We start from the raw sequence: 22,919 nt of genomic DNA, 5'->3' as shown, positions 1-22,919 counted from the left end.
TACACATATTAGGAATCATGCCTGGTGTAATACACACATTTAATGGTTATACAGTGTCATACAATTATATAAAAGGACATATTTAAGAGTCCTACCTGGCATATGATACATGTTTAAGAGTCCTATGTGGTATAATAAACGTGTTTACGGTTGTTCAATGTACCAACCATCTTGTATGGTCCATTCCGAACAGATTAGTACTTGTTTGTTGCGGTGTTGCCTAATGTTCGGTGTTGCTTAAGATGTTGATCATCCCATGCTGTGGTCTGAAGCCAAAGGAACTACGTTGTGATGTATTTACATGTATAAAGGTAGATGTATCTAAAGAGATGTAACATGGCTATATTCTGACCATCGGGACCAGACACTTTCTTTTATGGTTATTGGGATGCACACCGAGACCAAAACAAATAATTTTTGTGTGAAAACCTAATCAGCAATCGATCTGTTTCTGATCCTGAATCCCATAATGTAATATATATCTTTTAAATCTTTTTTAATTTATTTTTTAGTGGTAAGCAGCGGGTAAGAATATGGACATTTTCAGATGTTTTTATCAAAGCAGAATGAGATTGTCCCTAAATGTAAAATAAGGTGAATTAACATAATACTAAGACAGTTGCTAGTAGGACACGACAGAGCAGATGTTTCATTATTTTATTCAGATCACAAACGTGTTATCCCGAGTAGGAGGAAATTAAACTCTGCGTCTTGTACCAGAGCGGTGTGTCGGCTGTAGCGGTGTGTCGGCTGTAGCGGTGTGTCGGCTGTAGCGGTGTGTCGGCTGTAGCGGTGTGTCGGCTGTAGCGGTGTGTCGGCTGTAGCGGTGTGTCGGCTGTAGCCTTGTGTCGTAGCGTTGTGTCGTAGCATGTGTCGTAGCGTTGTGTCGTAGCGTTGTGTCGTAGCGGTGTGTCGTAGCGGTGTGTCGTAGCGGTGCGTCGTAGCGGTGCGTCGTAGCGGTGTGTCGTAGCGGTGTGTCGTAGCGGTGTGTCGTAGCGGTGTGTCGTAGCGTTGTGTCGTAGCGTTGTGTCGTAGCGGTGTTTCGGCTGTAGCGTTGTTTCGTAGCGGTGTGTCGGCTGTAGCGTTGTGTCGTAGCGTTGTGTCGTAGTGGTGTTTCGGCTCTAGTGGTGTGTCGTAGCGTTGTGTCGTAGTGGTGTTTCGGCTCTAGTGGTGTTTCGGCTCTAGTGGTGTGTCGTAGCGTTGTGTCGTAGCGTTGTGTCGTAGCGGTGTGTCGTAGCGGTGTGTCGTAGCGTTGTGTCGTAGCGGTGTGTCGTAGCGTTTTGTCGTAGCGGTGTGTCGTAGCGGTGTGTCGTAGCGGTGTGTCGTAGCGGTGTGTCGTAGCGTTTTGTCGTAGCGTTGTGTCGTAGCGGTGTTTCGGCTGTAGCGTTGTTTCGTAGCGGTGTGTCGGCTGTAGCGTTGTGTCGTAGCGTTGTTTCGTAGCGGTGTGTCGGCTGTAGCGTTGTGTCGTAGCGTTGTGTCGTAGTGGTGTTTCGGCTCTATTGGTGTGTCGTAGCGTTGTGTCGTAGCGTTGTGTCGTAGCGTTGTGTCGTAGTGGTGTGTCGGCTGTAGCGTTGTGTCGTAGCGTTGTGTCGTAGTGGTGTTTCGGCTCTAGTGGTGTGTCGTAGCGTTGTGTCGTAGTGGTGTGTCGGCTCTAGTGGTGTGTCGTAGCGTTGTGTCGTAGTGGTGTTTCGGCTCTAGTGGTGTGTCGTAGCGTTGTGTCGTAGCGTTGTGTCGTAGCGTTGTGTCGTAGCGTTGTGTCGTAGCGTTGTGTCGTAGGGTTGTGTCGTAGTGGTGTGTCGGCTGTAGCGTTGTGTCGTAGTGGTGTGTCGTAGCGGTATGTCGGCTGTAGATGTGTCGTAGCGTTGTGTCGTAGCGTTGTGTTGTAGCGGTTTGTCGGCTGTAGGTGTGTCGTAGCGTTGTGTCGTAGCGTTGTGTTGTAGCGGTGTGTCGACTGTAGCGTTGTGCTGTAGCGTTGTGTCGTAGCGGTGTGTCGTAGCGGTATGTCGACTGTAGGTGTGTCGTAGCGTTGTGTCGGCTGTAGGTGTGTCGTGGTGGTGTGTCGGCTGTAGCGTTGTGTCGTAGCGTTGTGTAGTAGCGGTGTGTCGGCTGTAGGGGTGTGTCGTATCGTTGTGTCGCAGCGGTGTGTCGGCTGTATTGGTGTGTCGTGGGCGGTGTGTTGTAGCGGTGTAGTGGGGTGTGTTGTGGTGTTATATAACACCATTGTGTTGTAGCATTGTGTTTTTTTGTAGTGGGGTGTGTTATTACAGTGTAATCGGGTGTGTTGTAGGGGTCTATGGCGCTGTTGTGTTGTAAAGGTGTAGTGGGGTGTGCTGTAGCACTGATGTGTGGTAGGGGTGTGATCTCCTTGTTTGAGGCTGATTTCTGCTCTTAAACACAGACTATGCTAATCCTAGAATACTACACTGGGATGGAGATGGGATGGTTTTGGGACGGTCCCCGTTTGCTCTTTCTTCAAGGTATTGTGTATCCATGCAAATAATTTATCCATTGATTAATTCTTTCAGGAGGTATTACTGCCAATCCTTCCAAAGTTAGACATGCAAATACTTCAAAAACTTCATCCATGTACAAATACTTGTCCAGGTACTACCATTCCTTCCATAGTTTTTGACATACAAATACTTCATCCATGTAAAAATACTTGTCTGAGGAATTACTGCAAAACCTTCAATAGACATACAAATACTTTATCCACGCATAAATACTTGTCAGGGGTATTACTGCTAATCCTTCGATACATATACAAATACTTTTTCCATGTATAAAAACTTGACCCTGGTGCTTGTAAAGGGAGGTTAAACCGATAGATTAGATCTCACTGTGGGTGTTTGGTTTCATGGAAAGCCAGGCAAGGAGTGGAGGAGCCTCTAACGGGCGCGAGGCTCCTAGCCACTTAAACCTGCTGCTAGCTGCTTTCCCGTTAAACCAGTTTTTAGATAGTCGTACGCCGCTTGCACAACCACCCAGCCAATCACCGGGGAAAGTGGTGGTATGTGGGGTGTGTTCGTTTTTCTACCCCCACTCGAACCGGGGGAGGGCTGGGTGCTTCTGCGTCGGGTTGGGGTTAGTGAGCGTTAGTCAGAGCATAACCAGTTTAGCCCTTTTCTGAGCATGGCTAACCAACTAAGGGACCTTCTGACCCGGGGGCCTACCCATCTAGTAAAGGGGGTAACCACCTAGACCCAGCACTAACCACCTAGACCCAGCACTAACCACCTAGACCCAGCACTAACCACCTAGACCCAGCACTAACCACCTAGACCCAGCCCTAACCACCTAGACCCAGCCCTAACCACCTAGACCCAGCACTAACCACCTAGACCCAGCACTAACCACCTAGACCCAACACTAACCACCTAGACCCAGCCCTAACCACCTAGACCCAGCACTAACCACCTAGACCCAGCACTAACCACCTAGACCCAGCACTAACCACCTAGACCCAGCACTAACCACCTAGACCCAGCACTAACACCTAGACCCAGCACTAACCACCAGGGCTAACCACCTAGCAGCCCTCAGTCCAGGGCTAACCACCAGGGCTAACCACCAGGGCTAACCACCAGGGCTAACCACCTAGCAGCCCTCAGTCCAGGGCTAACCACCAGCCCTCAGTCCAGGGGCTAACCCCAGCCCTCAGTCCAGGGCTAACCACCTAGCAGCCCTCAGTCCAGGGGCTAACCCCAGCCCTCAGTCCAGGGGCTAACCCCCAGCCCTCAGTCCAGGGGCTAACCCCAGCCCTCAGTCCAGGGCTAACCACCTAGCAGCCCTCAGTCCAGGGGCTAACCCCAGCCCTCAGTCCAGGGGCTAACCCCCAGCCCTCAGTCCAGGGGCTAACCCCCAGCCCTCAGTCCAGGGGCTAACCCCCAGCCCTCAGTCCAGGGCTAACCACCTAGCAGCCCTCAGTCCAGGGCTAACCACCTAGCAGCCCTCAGTCCAGGGGCTAACCCCAGCCCTCAGTCCAGGGGCTAACCCCAGCCCTCAGTCCAGGGCTAACCCCCAGCCCTCAGTCCAGGGGCTAACCCCAGCCCTCAGTCCAGGGGCTAACCCCAGCCCTCAGTCCAGGGGCTAACCCCAGCCCTCAGTCCAGGGGCTAACCCCCAGCCCTCAGTCCAGGGCTAACCACCAGCCCTCAGTCCAGGGCTAACCACCAGCCCTCAGTCCAGGGGCTAACCCCCAGCCCTCAGTCCAGGCCTTGCCACAGACTTCAGTCCAGGCCCCGGTCCACTCCGCGGCTGGTCGTGGTCATACCTTCAAAGTGTTCTCTGTGATGTCTTTTCGAGAACAACCTCCAACTTAATCCAGACTTATATTTATGAAGAGCTCCCCGTGTTTCCTGCTGTTTCACATGCACGCCCACCTGTTTCACATGCACGCCCACCTGTTTCACATGCACGCCCACCTGTTTCACATGCACGCCCACCTGTTTCACATGCACGCCCACCTGTTTCACATGCACGCCCACCTGTTTCACATGCACGCCCAGCTGGCCCAATGTGTGTGATCGGGTTGTTCATGTACTCCCCCCCCCGCCCTCAGATGATGATGCTGGAGGAGTGCTGTGTCCAGCGGTGACCCCTAGCTGACCCCACCGGCCCCGCCCCTGGAGCGAGCGGTCCTGCCCTGCCTCTAGACGAATGGCCCAGGGAAGCCAGCAGATAGACACTCAGGTTTTACACGAGCTGCGGCAGAAGTACCCGGAGGTCCCCGAGGGCGTGGTGTCCCAGTGCGCCCTGCAGGTGAGCGCCCCCCCGGGGTCCGCACTTTGTTTCTCCAGCATGTGTAGAGTTTAGGGCTGGCCCCAATGCCGAGCGAATATTCAAATACTCGTTCCAGAAAAAAACACCATCAAAAACAACATTAATAATCCCTATATACTCCCTGGAACCGATTTTGACAGTATCTGCATATTTTGTTGAAGATTTAATAGCTTTTGAACGTTAATTAGTAGGCCTAAGTAGGTTGAAGTTCCTTAGTTTTTCCCCGTGAAAGCGAACAGCTGTTGCTCCGTTCCAAATCAGCTGTCCTCTGCCATCTCAGCCCTTACGGGAGCTTTTCAATTCATTCTGGAATGTGCATCTTTTCAGGGAATTTGTACAATAAATCCATAACAAATGCCGAATATTGATTGTCTTATGTGTCCATTTTATATCCATTATATTGACCGGGTATTCCCAAGACGCTCACGCTCTGCAGCAAGCCAGTCACAGTTGATTGGCGCGGCGCTGTACAGCGAACGTAAACAAACAACTAAGCTAAGGTTTTAAGTATTACTTTTCCTCCAGAGATCCCGCTAATGTTGCGTTATAAGTAAAGGGAAACAAGATATCTATTCTTCCTCCACCTCTCTCGCTTCTCTGCTTGGTGTCGCTTATAGTTTGCCTCCTTCGCTCCGGTAACGTCACGTACGTGAAAAAAAAAAAAACAAAGCTCCGAATACTGATTTAAGCTTCGAATACTAATTTTCCGAACGAGTATTTGAATATTCGAATAATTCGGGCCAGCCCTAGTAGAGTTGTTCCGATACCGAGAACCATATCGAAATCCCTCCGATACTGGCTAGAACGCGGTATCGGCGAGTATGCAAGTCTATGCGCCGATGGGACAGAGAGCGTGGCACCCTGCGGTGGTGAGCCGCGTCGTACAGGGAGTCGTACGGGGGAACTCCACCTCAGACCGACGTGTGTCAGAGCTACCGAGACTAAAACATGGACGCTTGACTACAAGAATACACATTCATTATTATAATTAAACATTATAAATGATCTAATTCTGAAAAAAATGATTGTAAGTAATCCGGCTATGCATCGCGGTCGTCCTAAGAGAAGCCTTCGATGAGAACAATATTACCGTAGTTACAACGCTCGATGTAGACTCGGTATCGGCCGATACTCAACTTCAGGAGAGATGGCGTCGGACCGTCTCTAGCTCGGGGTCGTGGTCCTCAATGTGTATAAATACTCTGCAGCCGCTCTCTGTGTCCGTCCAGAACAACAACAACGTGGACGCCTGCTGCGCCTACCTGTCCCAGGTGAGCCCCGCCTACCTGTACAGCGAGGAGACCGAGAGCCTATCGGACGCCAGCATCTCCGGGCTCCGGAAGCACATGACCAAGCTGAGCCTGGGTCTGACCACCCCGGCTCCCAGCGCCGCCCCCCCGGGGCCCAGGATGAACGGCAGCCGGACGCTGACCCACAGCCTGGGGGACGGGCCCCTGCAGACCCCCGCCGCCCCCGCCCCCGACTTCTACCAGCAGGGGGCGCAGGGGCCCCCCCGCCCGGCGGCGTGCGGCTCGATGGACGCCCCCCAGCGCAAGCCCCAGCCCCCGCAGCACCTGGGGCTGTACCCGGCCAAGGGGCCCCAGGGCGGCCCGCCCCCCCGCTTCAACCCCATCACCGTCACCCTGGCCCCCAAGACGGGCCGCAACACCCCCACCTCGCTGCACATCCACGGGGGGCCGCAGGCGGGCATGGGCAGCCCCCAGGGCAACGCCATCTACATCCGGCCCTACGTCAGCCAGACGGGGGTCCACCGGGGCCCCCAGCCCGGCCCCGCCCGCGCCCAGTACAGCCCCACCTCCCAGCCCCCCCAGATGTACCAGATCAACCCCCACCCGCCCTGCCCGGCGGGGGCGTGGCCCGGCCTCCCCCACGCCTCCTCCTCGCATACCTCGCAGCACCAGGGCCCCCACCAGGGCCCCCACCAGGGCCCCCACCAGACCTCCCACGTCTACATGCCCATCAGCTCCCCCACCACCCCCCAGGCGCCCTCCTCCCTCCTGCAGGCCCCCGCCGGCCCCCAGCCGCCCCCCTCCTTCAGCCAGTACAACATCCAGAACATCTCGACCGGCCCCCGCAAGAACCAGATCGAGATCAAGCTGGAGTCGCCCCAGCGGAGCTCCAGCAGCGCCCTGCTGCGGGCCTCCGGCGGCCCGCGCCCCAGCGCCTCCTCCAACTCCTGCCCGGCCTCGTCCTCGTCCTCGGGCCCCTCCCACAGCGCGCCGCTGGCCGTCGGGGGGCTGAGCCGCAGCCAGCCCACCGTCTACATCTCGGCCAGCCCCCCCGCCGCGCACCACCCGCCCTCCGCCCTCGGCGAGGACGGCCCCCCGATGGCCGCGGCCGTGCCCCCCCCCCGCGGCGCCCCCAAGTTCTACATCTCGGCCGGCGCGGAGGACGGCGGCGGCGGCCGCAACCCGCCCACGGTCTACATCTCGGCCAACGCCCCCATGCAGGGCTCGGGGTCGGGGGCGCGGGCCATGGGGGGCGGGCTCAGCATGGGCCCCGCCTACATCCACCACCACCCGCCCAAGTCCCGCGTCGGGCACGCGGGGGGGGCGGCGGGCGGCGGGCTGGGGGCCTCGTCCCCCCGGGTGGTGGTCACCCAGCCCAACACCAAGTACACTTTCAAGATCACGGTGTCGCCCAACAAGCCCCCCGCGGTCTCCCCCGGCGTGGTGTCCCCCACCTTCGAGACGGCCAACCTGCTGCCACTCCCGGACCACCACTTCAGCGAGGCGGAGCCCCCGCCGCAGCCAGACCCCCAGGGCCGGGACCCCCAGGGCCGGGACCGGCCCAGCGAGCACCGCCGGCTCAGCGCCGGCTCGGACGACGCGGCCTACACACAAGGTCAGTGGGCGGGACCACCTGGGCAGCATCTGGCAGGTCTAGATCTACACCCCCCTGTAGAACATATAGTAGAGCTATGTATGTATAGAGCATGTATAATAACATATATTAGATCTATGTCTACACTCTTTATAACATCGAGTAGATCTATATCTACACATTAGTGGCAGACAGACGGCTAATGTTGCTACGCTACATTATGTGGCTGCCTAGTGTTATACTGGGGTTCTCTGAGTACAGGATGTTGAAACCACCGGCCAAACAGAAACTAATAAACCGAACTGAAACATCAAAGGTGATCAGACTGCAGCGTTGCTGTCGGCAACCCAGTGGTACATGCATCAATCTCTGAGGACAACCCAGTGGTACATGCATCAATCTCTGAGGACAACCCAGTGGTACATGCATCAATCTCTGAGGACAACCCAGTGGTACATGCATCAATCTCTGAGGACAACCCAGTGGTACATGCATCAATCTCTGAGGACAACCCAGTGGTACATGCATCAATCTCTGAGGACAACCCAGTGGTACATGCATCAATCTCTGAGGACATGTCATTTTAGGACTGTTTGACTGAGTGAGTTGTGTGTGCAGCCCTGCTGGTGCAGCGTGTGTGTGTTATTAGTGTATACGTGTGTGTGTGTGTTATTAGTGTATACGTGACTGTGTGTGTGTGTGTTATTAGTGTATACGTGACTGTGTGTGTGTGTGTGTGTGTTATTAGTGTATACGTGACTGTGTGTGTGTGTGTGTGTTATTAGTGTATACGTGACTGTGTGTGTGTTATTAGTGTATACGTGACTGTGTGTGTGTGCGTGTGTTATTAGTGTATACGTGACTGTGTGTGTGTGTATGTTATCAGTGTATACGTGACTGTGTGTGTGTGTGTGTGTGTGTGTGTGTGTTATTAGTGTATACGTGACTGTGTGTGTGTGTGTGTGTGTGTTATTAGTGTATACGTGACTGTGTGTGTGTGTGTGTGTGTTATCAGTGTATACGTGACTGTGTGTGTGTGTTATTAGTGTATACGTGACTGTGTATGTGTGTGTGTTTGTTATTAGTGTATACGTGACTGTGTGTGTGTGTGTTATTAGTGTATACGTGACTGTGTGTGTGTGTGTTATCAGTGTATACGTGACTGTGTGTGTGTGTGTGTGTGTGTGTTGGTGTATACGTGACTGTGTGTGTGTTATCAGTGTATATGTGACTGTGTGTGTGTGTGTGTTATTAGTGTATCCGTGACTGTGTGTGTGTGTGTTATCAGTGTATCCGTGACTGTGTGTGTGTGTGTGTTATCAGTGTATCCGTGACTGTGTGTGTGTGTGTGTGTGTGTGTGTGTGTGTGTGTGTGTGTGTGTGTCTGTGTGTGTGTGTGTGTGTGTTATTAGTGTATACGTGACTGTGTGTGTTATCAGTGTATATGTGACTGTGTGTGTGTGTGTTATTAGTGTATCCGTGACTGTGTGTGTTATCAGTGTATCCGTGACTGTGTGTGTGTGTGTTATCAGTGTATCCGTGACTGTGTGTGTGTGTGTGTGTGTGTGTGTTATTAGTGTATCCGTGACTGTGTGTGTGTGTGTGTGTGTGTTATCAGTGTATCCGTGACTGTGTGTGTGTTATGAGTGTATCCCTGACTGTGTGTGTGTGTGTTATCAGTGTATCCGTGACTGTGTGTGTGTGTGTGTGTTATCAGTGTATCCGTGACTGTGTGTGTGTGTGTGTGTGTGTGTGTGTGTTATCAGTGTATCCGTGACTGTGTGTGTGTGTGTGTGTGTTATCAGTGTATCCGTGACTGTGTGTGTGTTATCAGTGTATCCCTGACTGTGTGTGTGTGTGTTATCAGTGTATCCGTGACTGTGTGTGTGTGTGTGTGTTATCAGTGTATCCGTGACTGTGTGTGTGTGTGTGTGTGTGTGTGTGTGTTATCAGTGTATCCGTGACTGTGTGTGTGTGTGTGTGTGTGTTATCAGTGTATCCGTGACTGTGTGTGTGTGTGTTATCAGTGTATCCGTGACTGTGTGTGTGTGTGTGTGTTATCAGTGTATCCGTGACTGTGTGTGTGTGTGTGTGTGTGTGTGTGTGTGTGTGTGTGTGTGTGTTATTAGTGTATCCGTGACTGTGTGTGTGTGTGTTATTAGTGTATCCGTGACTGTGTGTGTGTGTGTGTTATCAGTGTATCCGTGACTGTGTGTGTGTGTGTTATCAGTGTATATGTGACTGTGTGTGTGTGTGTTATCAGTGTATCCGTGACTGTGTGTGTGTGTGTGTGTTATCAGTGTATCCGTGACTGTGTGTGTGTGTGTTATCAGTGTATATGTGACTGTGTGTGTGTGTGTTATCAGTGTATCCGTGACTGTGTGTGTGTCATCAGTGTATCTGTGACTGTGTCTGTGTGTGTGTTATTAGTGTATCCGTGAGTGTGTGTGTGTTATCAGTGTATCCGTGACTGTGTGTGTGTGTGTTATCAGTGTATCCGTGACTGTGTGTGTGTGTGTTATCAGTGTATCCGTGACTGTGTGTGTGTGTGTTATCAGTGTATCCGTGACTGTGTGTGTGTGTGTGTGTTATCAGTGTATCTGTGACTGTGTGTGTGTGTGTTATCAGTGTATCCGTGACTGTGTGTGTGTGTGTGTTATCAGTGTATCCGTGACTGTGTGTGTGTGTTATCAGTGTATCCGTGACTGTGTGTGTGTGTGTGTGTTATCAGTGTATCCGTGACTGTGTGTGTGTGTGTGTCATCAGTGTATCCGTGACTGTGTGTGTGTGTGTGTGTCATCAGTGTATCCGTGACTGTGTGTGTGTGTGTTATCAGTGTATCCGTGACTGTGTGTGTGTGTGTGTGTGTGTTATCAGTGTATCCGTGACTGTGTGTGTGTGTGTGTTATCAGTGTATCCGTGACTGTGTGTGTGTGTGTCATCAGTGTATCTGTGACTGTGTGTGTGTGTGTTATCAGTGTATCCGTGACTGTGTGTGTGTGTGTGTGTCATCAGTGTATCTGTGACTGTGTGTGTGTTATCAGTGTATCCGTGACTGTGTGTGTGTTATCAGTGTATCCGTGACTGTGTGTGTGTGTGTGTGTTATCAGTGTATCCGTGACTGTGTGTGTGTGTTATCAGTGTATCTGTGACTGTGTGTGTGTGTGTCATCAGTGTATCCGTGACTGTGTGTGTGTTATCAGTGTATCCGTGACTGTGTGTGTGTGTGTGTGTGTTATCAGTGTATCCGTGACTGTGTGTGTGTGTGTGTGTGTTATCAGTGTATCCGTGACTGTGTGTGTGTGTGTGTTATCAGTGTATCCGTGACTGTGTGTGTGTGTGTGTGTTATCAGTGTATCCGTGACTGTGTGTGTGTGTGTGTGTTATCAGTGTATCTGTGACTGTGTGTGTGTGTGTGTCATCAGTGTATCCGTGACTGTGTGTGTGTTATCAGTGTATCCGTGACTGTGTGTGTGTGTGTGTGTGTTATCAGTGTATCCGTGACTGTGTGTGTGTGTGTGTGTGTGTTATCAGTGTATCCGTGACTGTGTGTGTGTGTGTGTTATCAGTGTATCCGTGACTGTGTGTGTGTGTGTGCAGCCCTGCTGGTGCACCAGAAGGCCCGTATGGAGCGTCTGTGGAGGGAGCTGGAGGTGAAGAGGCAGCGGCTGGAGAAGCTGAAGGAGGAGGTGAACGACATGGAGAACGACCTCACCAGGAGGCGGAACGAGAGGTCCAACTCCGCCTCGCAAACACCCTCCGTAAGACCCTCACTGTCCACCTCGCTGTCTCACTTTCACTCTGTCATTCTCTCTCTCTCACTATCTCACTCTCTCGCTGTCTCGCACTTTCCCCCACTATGTATCCCTCTGTCTTGGTCTCACTTCCTCTCACTATCTCACTCTATCTGCCTCACTCTATCTCTCACTATCACTCTTTATCTCACTATATCACTATCTCCCTATCTCTCACTATCTCACTCCATATTTCTGCCTCTCTCTCTCTCTTGTGTCCTGTAACCTCAAAGTAGTTTGACGCCTTTGTTATTCTCTACGTGGAAACAAATGCTTCAGCGTGGAACCTGATGTTCTGATGTCTGACATCGGGTTTGGTTTTCAGAACGAGGAGATGAAACAGTTGAGGTGTAAAAACCGGATCCTGCAGATTGACATCGACTGCCTCACCAAAGAGATCGATCTCCTGCAAACACGAGGTTGGTGTCTAGCTTTACCGGGACTTCCCCATGACTTTGCACTGACTTCCCCTATCTCGCCCAAATCTTTATCCTGACGTTATCCTGACGTTATCCTGACGTTATCCTGACGTTATCCTGACGTCACCCTGACTTTACCCTGACTTTAGCCTGACTTTACTCAGACTTTACTCAGACTTTACTCAGATTTACCCAGAATGGTCTTTTCAGTGAATGTGTGAAAGGCCTATAAGCCAGTAAGAGCCTGTGTCTCTGTGCAGGACCACACTTTAACCCCAGTGCCATCGACAACTTCTATGACAACATCGGGTTCCTGGGTCTCGTCCCGCCCAAACCCAAAGGTCCCGCGGCGGTCGGTGAGTGAGGCCCGCCCACTCCCCCATCTCTCTCCCTTCTCCTCACCGTCGCTCCTCTAACCTTTCTCTCCTCCTCCAGAGGGAGGCGTCCGTGGTCCAAAGTCGTCCTCAGAGCATCAGCAGCAGGAGCAGCAACAGCAGCAGCATCAGCACCAGCAGGAGCAGCAGGAGGAGGAGGAGGAGGAGGAGGAGGAGGGCAGCCACTGGAGCTGCACGGAGTGCACCTTCTTCAACCACCCTTTGCTGAACCGCTGTGAGGAGTGTGACTTCCGCAGACACTTCTAGCCCCGCCCCCCGCCCAATCAGAGAGCCAGTAGACCACCCACAGGAGTGTGTGTGTGTGTGTGTGTCTGTGTGTGTGTGTGTGTGTGTCTGTCTGTCGTGTGTGTGTGTGTGTGTTTGTGTGTGTGTGTCAGTCGTACCTCGCCCCCCCCCCCCTCCTGTTCGCTGGGACACAGGTGCACCATGGGATACTCCTACTGCTCCCCTTCAGTATTATGAACTTCACACGGCACCCCGCTGTGTACCCTCTTGGGTCCGGTCTACTCTAGACCTGATCCCGGTCCGGTCTAGGTGGGGTCTAGACCCGGTCCCGGTCCGGTCCCGGTCCGGTCTGCTCCGTCCGGTCCTCTGGGGGGGGCGCCGGCTCGGCCTACCCCTCGCCGGGCCGCCGCCTTCGCCGCTCACTTCCTGGTTACAGGGTTCTACATGGTAACGCTCACTTCCTGGTTACGCTCACTTCCTGGTTACGGTGGTGTCCATGGTTACGGGGGTCTCCATGGTTACTGCATGCTTTGTGTACAGTACTGTCCGGAGAGGAGAGGCCCCTCCACCTCCTTCCTGTAAGTATAGCGTTATAGACTTCCTCTTCCTGTCTCTTACTCTGACCGCCTCTCTAACGGACGGAACCCTCGTCGTCACGAAGCCACGCCCCCCTGGGCCCGCCCCCGGGTCCAGGGGTGTGGCCTCGGTCTTGTTTACCGAACATCAAGCCAGCCCCCCCTCGCTCACCTCAGTTGACCTCAGTTGACCTCGGTGCGTTGTTGTGACAACTGGAATAAAGGTTTGAATCAATAAAGGTTTGAGTCGCGACGGGACGACATCGCCACACGGAATCACTCTGACTTTGGGGGGGAGACGCCCGATTGGCTGACCCCATCGGGCGCCATCGGCCTCCTCCGGACTTTACAAAACCGCCTTAGACCGTCTGAATCGGTTTTTCAAAATAAAAGCGTGGACGTTCGAATATTTGAAGTGTTCCTGCGGTCCGGGCGTCGACGTCACCTGACGCTACGGACGCGCCGGGGCCGCCATCTTTATCAGGTCGCTTCCTCCTTCCTGTCTGCTTTCTTGGTGACGATTTCAAACGTTTTCTTATTGCCAATCAGTTCCAGAAACTGTGTCATGATTATTTTTGTGAAGTTTTCCCACATTTTGTGAAAAAAAAAAAAGCCGTGCATTAGTGCCTGGGTCTTCGCTCTCACCAATCAGTGCCTTAAAACAAAACCAACTGAAATCGTACAAAGTGGGACTCCTGTTTCTAAGCAGGAGTTTCTTTTATTACGTGGAAAAACAAATTATTTGGATATCTAAAGTGTTTTTTTTTGATTTTAGCTGGGAAAACTGTCTTTGTAACAGATAAGTTATTTGTAAAAATAATTAAAAAAATCTATTCTGGAAAAGTCTTCAATGGTGTTGGAAGCCGAAGCCTCTGTCAGCCGCCAGATGGCGCCACCTGCTTGGTTTGCTCTCTTGAACTCATCGGAGAGGAACCTGCAGGACTTCAGTTAATCTGCCGAGGTGTTCCAGATCTGATCTGCCGTTTTCAATGGGTAAAAGATGTATCCTGGGGAATATTCCCATGACGCATTAGATGTGTTATGGGATATATATGAGATAATCGAGTCTACAGATAGCTGCTTCCAGCAACATGCGGAGGGAAGCAAACGCTTTTTGAGTAAGTTAAGGAATACAGTTAGCTTGGTTTGGTTAAGTTTAGGTAGAAAGTCAGCTAGGGTGTGGTTAAGTTTATGTAGAACGTTATGTAGGTTTGGTTAAGTTTAGGTATACAGTTAGCTTGGTTTGGTTAAATTTAGGTTTAAAGTTTAAAGGGTTTAGTTAAGTTGAGGTGTACAGTGAGCCAGGGTTTTGCTAAGTTAAGGTAGACGTCTAACAAGTGCTTGGTGAAGTGTAGGTATACTGTCGGCTAGGGTTTGGTTAAGTTTAGGTATACAATTAGCTTGGTTTGGTTAAGTTTAGGTTTAAAGTTAGCAAGGTTAGGTGTGGTTAGGTTTAGCTTTAATTAGCTAACTAGGTTACGTTTAGTTTAAGTTGTTTGGACAAAACTATAAACAAAGCACATGATCAGGTATAAAAAGTTTTATTCCACACATTGTAAAACACGGTCTGAGATAAAGGCACGGTGGTATTCACAGCTAGGAGGAAGGAAACGTTCTCTTCGGAACCATAAATCTTAACAAAATAAGTTTCCTCATTTTGAGGCAACTGGGACACAACAGTATGCTGTTAGTCAGCGCTGGCAATCCAGCAATAGAGAAGTGCATTGCACATTTACAACCTGGTCAGGTCTTAACTCTGACCCGAGGAACAGCTTTAATGCTGAGAAGATAAACACAGGGCCCTGGTTCAACATGGCATGCTCCTCATTAAGGATACATAGCCCTTGGTTGGGCTAGAGCTAGGGTTAAAGGTTAAGTTAGAGCTGGGATTCAGGGTTAAGTTAGGGTTAGGATAGTTAGGTTAAGATAGAGCTAGGGTTTGGGGTTGAGTTAGGGTTAAGATAGAGCTAGGATTTGGGGTTAAGTTAGGGTTAGGATACAGCTAGGGGTTTGGGGTTAAGTTAAGATAGAGCTAGGGGTTTGGGTTTAAGTTAAGATAGAGCTAGGGCTAGCTAGCTGAAGGGCTAGGACAGGGGGGTGGTCCTCTGTATGAGGGAGATGAGCTGGGACATGTCCGCCACGTGGGGGTGGGTGTCCATGATCTCTTGGACGGTGCGAGGAGGGAACAGGGCGCTCAGCTGACTGCTCAGGGTCCGCCTCTCCTCTGTGACCCCGCCCCCTGACATGCTGCTCCCCCTGGGGGGCGGGGCCAGAGGCAGGCTGCCCCAGACCCCGCCCCCCCAGGGTTCGCTGTGGAAACCAGAGGACCCAGAGTAGCCGCTGGAGTAGCCGCTGGAGAGGCCGTCGGTGGACCGGAGGCGCGGCTCCGACACGGAGCCCTCCATGGAGCCGAGGGCCTGGTCCAGGGAGGACGGGGGGCCCCAGGTCGGACCGGCCCTGGGGGGGGCGTGGTCTCTCCTCGCCGGAGAAGAGGGGGGGTACAGAGAGGTGAGTTCCACCTCGAGCTGGGCGGGCGTTTGGTGGATGGGCGTCGGCCTGCCCATGGCTCGCAGCTCGTCAGCCACCGAGAGCTGTGATTGGTTGGCTCGTTCAGGGTGGTAGAACTTGCATTTGCTCCCGTAAGTACACTTCTTACCTGGAAGGAGGACGGATAAAGTGATTATTGAACAAATAGGGAGGCACACGGTACACTTACACAACAGCAGATCCACTGGGGTGTACATTTTAATGCCACAATGCCTCAGGCTAAAGTATTTAAGGCTCATGTGTCTCAGGCTAAAGTATTTAAGGCTCAAGTGTCTCTGACTAAAGTGCCTCAGGCCAAAGTGTCTCTCAGTCTTTAGTGTCTCAGCCTGGAGCGTTTCAGACAAAGCCTGCAGATTGCGTAGAAGAGGAACAGGAGGGCTTGAACTATCGGATGTAATGCCCGTTCAGTACAAGGAAGTCCCCGACACATTCCTCATATGTAAATAAAGCTGAGTTCAGACCAGCCTGGGGCTCTACCCAGTCCTGATGGCCGACGCCGTCGTATCACACACTGCTGGGACGTCACGCCACATATCTCCACCATCAAGGAAATAACCAGGTCTCCTCTGTTGTGTCCTGATGCCTGACTGACGTGCAGTGATGTTTGTTTTTCTGTATCTCTCTCTCTCTCTCTCTCTCTCTCTAATATGCATCTTTGCCTATCAAAACAAGAAAAATAAGAAAAAATAACTCTTATTTGATGCCTTTGATGTACTCTCTATTCTTCTATCTTATTGGTTTAATGCACTTATTGTAAGTCGCTTTATATAGTGTCTGCTAAGTTAAAGTAATGTCATTCATATAAAGCATAAGGTTCTGTAGGTATTAATATATAGCAGAGTATATTAAAGATAATACTGTACTGAAGGTTATAATATAGTTTATTATAGATAATACGGTAATGGAGGTTATAATATAGTTTATTATAGACATTACGGTACCGTAGGGGCAGTGCTGCTGCTTGACTTCCTGTTCCCAGGGCGCGTTTCGCAGGAAGCTGTCGATGGTCGGACCGCTACGCCCCAGGGGATCGTCTGGGGGCATGAACCTGTGGTTGGGGAGGGGTTAGACAGTACAGAGACAGGTCATTAAGGAGCAGGTAGGGGTTAGACAGTACAGAGACAGGTCATTAGGGAGCAGGGAGGGGTTAGACAGTACAGAGACAGGTCATTAGGGAGCAGGTAGGGGTTAGACAGTACAGAGACAGGTCATTAAGGAGCAGGTAGGGGTTAGAGAGTACAGAGACAGGTCATTAGGGAGCAGGGAGGGGTTAGACAGTACAGAGACAGGTCCTTAAGGAGCAGGTGGGGGTTAGACAGTACAGAGACAGGTCATTAAGGAGCAGGTAGGGGTTAGACAGTACAGAGGCTTGGGTCAGTCTTACTTGTCGTTGGCGAAGGTGTACATGAGCAGCCTCTCCTCGATGAACCTCTTCCACTGCGGGCTCTCCGTCTGCAGGTCGCGGTAGTTGTCGTTGGAGACGATGATGCCGTCCGACTCCACAGCCAGACGCACGATGTAGCGGTCGTCATAGCACGCCACACGCCGCCCGCTGACGCGTCGCGACGGCGTGAACACCAGGATCCTCCGGCTCTCCAGCTCCTCCAGGATGTGCTGGTCTGGGGGATTAGACGGACTGCATTTAGACAGCGCATTGCTAACCAGTGGCCACTCAACAGCGCTTAACAATCCTGCCTCACATTCACCCGTTCATGCACACATTCACACCCCGACGGCGGAGTCAGCCACGCAGGGCGACGGCCAGCTGGTCGGGAGCAGTCAGGGTGAGGCACCTTGCTCAGGGACACCTCGGCACTCAGCTAGGAGGACCGGGGATCCAACCGGCCGCCTTCAGGTTACCAGCCGACCCGCAGTACCTCCAGAGCCACACGCACACGCTAACCAGCGGGGTTAGCCTCTCCCGCCCCGCCCCGTCCCGCCCCTGCCGCTGACCCAGCCCTCGTCCGTGATGACGGTGTACCTGTGATGGGAGTGTCTTGGCGCGGCTGCTCCTTGCGCCACAAGGGGACGAACACGGTGATGTCACGCAGGCCCCGCCCCCAGAACCACATCACCGCCAGCTGCAGCCCACGGCAGGAAAACACCTTCTTGTTGCCATGGCTGCGAAGACGCCAAAACAAACAGCCTTAAGCCCCTGTTGAAACCGGTTTGGGACAAGAGGAAGTGAAACCGCGGCTCAGGGGTGCTGGTGCGACTGCACGCTTTGTAGCGAAATTTGGTTCATATTCACACTCTGGCAGCCCCGGGTGCTAGACTAGCTGCTAGCTTTGAGCTGCTAGGTGCTAGCTGCTAACTACTAGCTGCTAAGTACCCCATTGTGAACTGAAGCCTCGCCCTCAGTGTAGATCAATCACACTCCCAGCAATAAGGGTGTGTGGCGAGGAAGAGTTCACATGCAGTACTTCTGAGAGAGTATAAATAACCGAAAAACACAGAAGAGGAAGTCGACGGAGGAACCGAGGCATTGTGCCCTGAAAAGGGCCTTCAGAGACCACGGAAACCTTCTCATGTTTGACCTGACCTGGATAGAATCACAACCTCTCTGCTGGGAGTCACAAACCCCCAGGCTATAACGCTGGGAGATAGCTAGGCTATCCTTTGAGTCACTAGTCACTAGGCTATCCTTTGGGTCACTAGTCACTAGGCTATCCTTTGGGTCACTAGCCACCAGGCTTTCCTTTGAGTCAGTAGCCACCAGGCTATCCTTTGGGCCTCTAGGCTATCCTTTGAGTCAGTAGCCACCAGGCTATCCTTTGGGTCACTAGCCACCAGGCTATCCTTTGGGTCACTAGTCACCAGGCTATCCTCTGGGTCACTAGCCTCTAGGCTATCCTTTGAGTAAGTAGCCACCAGGCTATCCTTTGAGTCACTAGCCACTAGGCTATCCTTTGAGTCACTAGCCACTAGGCTATCCTTTGAGTCAGTAGCCACTAGGCTATCCTTTGAGTCACTAGCCACTAGGCTATCCTTTGAGTCACTAGTCAATAGGCTATCCTTTGAGTCACTAGTCACTAGGCTATCCTTTGAGTCACTAGTCACTAGGCTATCCTTTGAGTCAGTAGCCACTAGGCTATCCTTTGAGTCATTAGCCACTAGGCTATCCTTTGAGTCACTAGTCAATAGGCTATCCTTTGAGTCACTAGTCACTAGGCTATCCTTTGAGTCACTAGTCACTAGGCTATCCTTTGAGTCACTAGTCACTAGGCTATCCTTTTAGTCAGTAGCCACCAGGCTATCCTTTGAGTCACTAGTCACTAGGCTATCCTTTGAGTCACTAGTCACTAGGCTATCCTTTTAGTCAGTAGCCACCAGGCTATCCTTTGAGTCACTAGCCACTAGGCTATCCTTTGAGTCACTAGTCACTAGGCTATCCTTTTAGTCAGTAGCCACCAGGCTATCCTTTGGGTCACTAGTCACTAGGCTATCCTTTGAGTCACTAGCCACTAGGCTATCCTTTTAGTCAGTAGCCACTAGGCTATCCTTTGGGTCACTAGCCTCTAGGCTATGATGCTGTGAGTAACTAGCCTCTAGTCTCTGCCACCCCTACCTCTGCCCAACACCGTCCTCCCACCCGTCTCTTACCTCATGGCTACGTTGCTCCCATCGATGACCACCGGCCTGAACCCGCTACCCGGATGCGCCTTGGCCGGGGTCTTCCTGGGGCTGGGGGCCCGGGGGCTGGGGGCCCGGGGGCCGGGGTCCGTGAGGCTGCAGCCGCGGGCCACCAGCCGGGGGGTGGAGCTGGGGGCCGGGGTGGGGAGGGAGGCGGGCTGGGCGGCGGTCCGGGGGGACGTCTTGATGAGCTCCTCCAGGATGTCGTTGGTCTGGGCGTCGGGCTTCAGGCTCTGCAGCACGCGGTGGATGTCTCTGTGGGTGTAGCCCAGCTTCAGGAAGCGCTCCACCTTGCTGGGCTGGGGGTCGGGGGGGTCCGCGGGGCCGGGGGGGGAGGGGGGGCTGTCTCTGGGGAGGAGCCTCCTAGCCTTCTGCTCCTGGTAGATCTCCATGGGAACCACCTGTGTACTAGAGGGCGACAGGTGACATCAGAAGGGGCGGGGCCACAGGATCATTTGACTGTGTGTTTGTGTGTCATGTGACACAGCCAGCCCTGGTCTAGGGCTGACCCTGTGAACAGATCCAGCCTCTGTTGGACCAGCTCTGATGTCGGTTCAGGCCTGAGCCGGTTGTCAACTCGCTCTAAAGAGCTTCTGTATCGCGGTGGCACGGACGGAACACAACAGAGATTAAATGAACCCTGTGCAAAGACGGGAGGAGGTGTGGTGTTACCGTTACCGTAACATATCTCTACCGTAAGACACGCCCACCTCCTCACCTGGTCAACACTCTCCTACCTCCTACCTCCTCACCTGGTCAACACTCTCCTACCTCCTACCTCCTCACCTGGTCAACACTCTCCTACCTCCTACCTCCTCACCTGGTCAACACTCAACTACCTCCTACCTCCTCACCTGGTCAACACTCTCCTACCTCCTACCTCCTCACCTGGTCAACACTCAACTACCTCCTAACCTGGTCAACACTCTCCTACCTCCTACCTTCTCACCTGGTCAACACTCTCCTACCTCCTCACCTGGTCAACACTCTCCTACCTCCTTACCTGGTCAACACTCTCCTACCTCCTCACCTGGTCAACACTCTCCTACCTCCTCACCTGGTCAACACTCTCCTACCTCCTACCTCCTCAGCTGGACAACATGAAGTGAGATATGAAGCAGATTCGTTCTCTATGTTGACTCAACACTCTAAAGAGAACACAACATGTGCTGTAACAACACAGAGAACACAACGTGTCCTGGTAGCAACACACTTCAGTGAACACAACGTGTCCTGGTAACACAGAGAACACAACATAAGCTGGTTACACACTCCAGTGAACACGCGTGTGCTGTAAACAACACGCTACAGAGAACACAACATGATCTGCAGTTTGTTCCAATGCGCACTCCCTCACTTCCTTATAACACACACACACTCACACACACACATGCGGCCTCTGTTACAAAACAGTCATAATACCAACACACATAACTATGGAACGGGACAGCGTAACATTCTTCTCTCTCTCTCTGTCTCTGCCACTCTCCCTCACACACACACACACACACACACACACACACACTCTCCTCTGTGTTGTGGACCAAACTCACCTGACGGACGTTTACTCCTGTACCCTCTCTGTCTGTCTCTCGTTGTCTGTCTGTCTCTCCGTTCTCCGTCTGTCTCTGTGTTGCTGTGTGTTCTCTGTGTGTTGGTGTGTGTGTCTCTGCCTTTATCCGGCTCTCTGGAGACAGCCGCAGAGCGACTGAGAGTGCATGAGTCAGAGGAGGAAGTGAGAGAGCTGCGAGGAGCAGGGGAACAAAGTCAATAGTTCCCTGTTCCAGTAGCCGCGGCTGCCAACTCCTTCTCTGGGGCGGCTCGGCGCATTCTCCCTCCCTCCCTCCCTCTCCTTCGGCATTCACCTTCAACTCAAGATCAAAAACCCCTCCCGGAACCTAGACAAGGAACCAAGAGGAGGAAACAAGAGGAGGAACTATTGTTCTGTCCTCAAAAGTACCTGCTCACATGAAGGAGTTACAAAACAGACTTATCTGCCTTCATCTATGAGATCTTACGATACAATACCAGAATAGCACAAGTACTTGTCCAGCTGTCAACCGAGTCCCTCCCTCTCTCCCTATAGTCCAAACGGATTACAGATTACCATGTCTGAACATTGTATTCCTTTGAGCCAAAAAACATGAATATTAAATACATAATTGTAATTCACAGCTAGAAAAACGATAGGTATCCACAGATACACTGTGAATACTTAATTATACATAAATATGTATTATAAATACAATAATATGTGAATCGGAAATATATATAACACTTTAATCTTACTTTATTGTTATATCTTATTACAAAGAGGGAGATATAGTGAAGCCAGGGTGTTTGCTAACCCCTTGGCGCTGTGCTGCCCCTCGCTGCGAGACCCTCCCGTCCAGCGCAGCGCTACACAGATACGAGTTCAACCGTTACACAATGTATGAATATTAGCCAACGTTTAATTATTACGCAAAATCTAAATATTGCCTGAAACCTCGAAACAGTCTCATGTGGAAACTCCTCGAAACACACGAGTCTCTGTAGGATCCGTGGGACAGGGGATCTAGGACAGAGGAGGTAAGGACTAGGAGGGAGGAGACAAGGAGAGAGGAGGTAGGACTAGGAGAGAGGTAAGGAATAGGAAAGAAGAGATAAGGGAGAGGAGGTAAGGAGAGAGGAGATAAGGAGAGAGGAGTTAAGGAGAGAGGAGGTAAGGACTAGGAGAGAGGAGGTAAGGACTAGGAGCGAGGAGATAAGGGCCCACAACCCACCAGAGCCACCTGGGAGTGGAGGACAGCTAGGAGGTGGGAGTTAGGAGCTAGGATGTAGGAGGCAGAGATGGTAGGAAGGTAGCAACAATGAAGTAGGAACAAGGAGGTAGGATCTAATAGTTGGGAGGTATGCTATGAGTTAGGAGGTAGGATATATAGGACATAGGAGTTAGGAAATAGGAGCTAGGCCTAAGGAGCTAAGGGTAATGACTTACGAGCGAAGAGTTAGCAAGCAGGGGCTAAGGGTAAGGAGTTAGGATCTGTGAGCTACGTAGGTAAGAACCGGGATTTGTGTTCTAGGAGGCGTGGGAGAGATGACAAGCAGACGAGTCAGCGAGTTCTCAGATCTCAATTGCTTCCTCATACCAGCTCTCAGACACCTGCCGAACACTGGCCCCGCGGGCATCAGGCCCGCGGCCAAACTCTTCCCTTCCCCGAAATCCTCTGAATTTCAATAAATGCTTCGGGCGCGACGCGTCCCAGCAAGCCCCTCTTCACTAGAGAGGAGGCTGCAGGACGCCAGTACACGGTATCAGCGGCAGCATGTAGGCCTACTTCACTTACTACTTTTCGTTACTTGGAGCGATCAACTGTCTCCCTTAAAAGTTTTTGATTTATTTGTTGTAAAAAATATTTTTATTAAATATGTCTACATACTTCATCTCCTTCAGTGGTATTCATTTTAATAGTATATATTTATTGAACGATCGATTCTGATTGGTCAATTAAGTCACTCCAGACTCTATTCCTGTAGAGCCGACTGTTCCTATATGGATGCAGTTCTTTGAATAAATAGACTACATAGTCACGATTAAATGACTTACTCAGTCATGTCACAGTAGCAACCAACCAATTCAATCAGAAGTTCAATGGAAAATGATCCGTGCGTCTGATGAGGAACCGTCTGAACAACACGAGGCGGGCCGCGGGCGTCATCAGCT

The 22,919-nt window shown here is 51.9% G+C and overlaps 2 protein-coding genes across 4 annotated transcripts in view; one reads left to right on the top strand and one right to left on the bottom strand.

Annotated features, from left to right (window-relative positions):
- The window catches only part of tab2 (TGF-beta activated kinase 1 (MAP3K7) binding protein 2), a 15,399-nt gene extending 1,515 nt beyond the window's left edge, over positions 1-13,884 (top strand). Inside the window, exons 2-7 of one of the 2 annotated variants that reach the window (XM_030345131.1) lie at positions 4,561-4,760; positions 5,990-7,646; positions 11,226-11,386; positions 11,745-11,838; positions 12,099-12,194; positions 12,274-13,884. In XM_030345131.1, the coding sequence (XP_030200991.1) occupies positions 4,659-4,760; positions 5,990-7,646; positions 11,226-11,386; positions 11,745-11,838; positions 12,099-12,194; positions 12,274-12,479 (2,316 nt within the window). In that variant the 5' untranslated portion in view covers positions 4,561-4,658 and the 3' untranslated portion in view covers positions 12,480-13,884. The remainder of the gene's footprint in view (positions 1-4,560; positions 4,761-5,989; positions 7,647-11,225; positions 11,387-11,744; positions 11,839-12,098; positions 12,195-12,273) is intronic. The other variant, XM_030345132.1, reaches the window with a different exon arrangement.
- Positions 13,885-14,558: 674 nt separating this feature from the next.
- On the bottom strand, positions 14,559-21,054 carry LOC115534294 (endoribonuclease ZC3H12A). Of its 2 annotated transcripts, none has more exons than XM_030345184.1 (6): positions 20,767-21,054; positions 19,184-19,614; positions 17,562-17,701; positions 16,965-17,199; positions 16,522-16,628; positions 14,559-15,689 (listed from the first exon to the last, which is right to left on the bottom strand). In XM_030345184.1, exons 2-6 carry the CDS (start codon positions 19,603-19,605, stop codon positions 15,118-15,120), a joined length of 1,476 nt encoding a protein of 491 aa, XP_030201044.1. In that variant the 5' UTR covers positions 19,606-19,614; positions 20,767-21,054; the 3' UTR covers positions 14,559-15,117. The 2 variants fall into 2 exon arrangements, with proteins under 2 accessions (XP_030201044.1, XP_030201043.1); XM_030345183.1 differs by having other exon boundaries at positions 19,184-19,621; positions 20,767-21,053.
- Positions 21,055-22,919: the final 1,865 nt, after the last annotated feature.

This window comes from Gadus morhua, chromosome 21, assembly GCF_902167405.1.
Source record: "Gadus morhua chromosome 21, gadMor3.0, whole genome shotgun sequence".
NCBI lineage: Eukaryota > Metazoa > Chordata > Actinopteri > Gadiformes > Gadidae > Gadus > Gadus morhua.
Note: the sequence above shows the minus strand (reverse complement) of the source record. Positions and strands in the feature narration are given on the sequence as shown.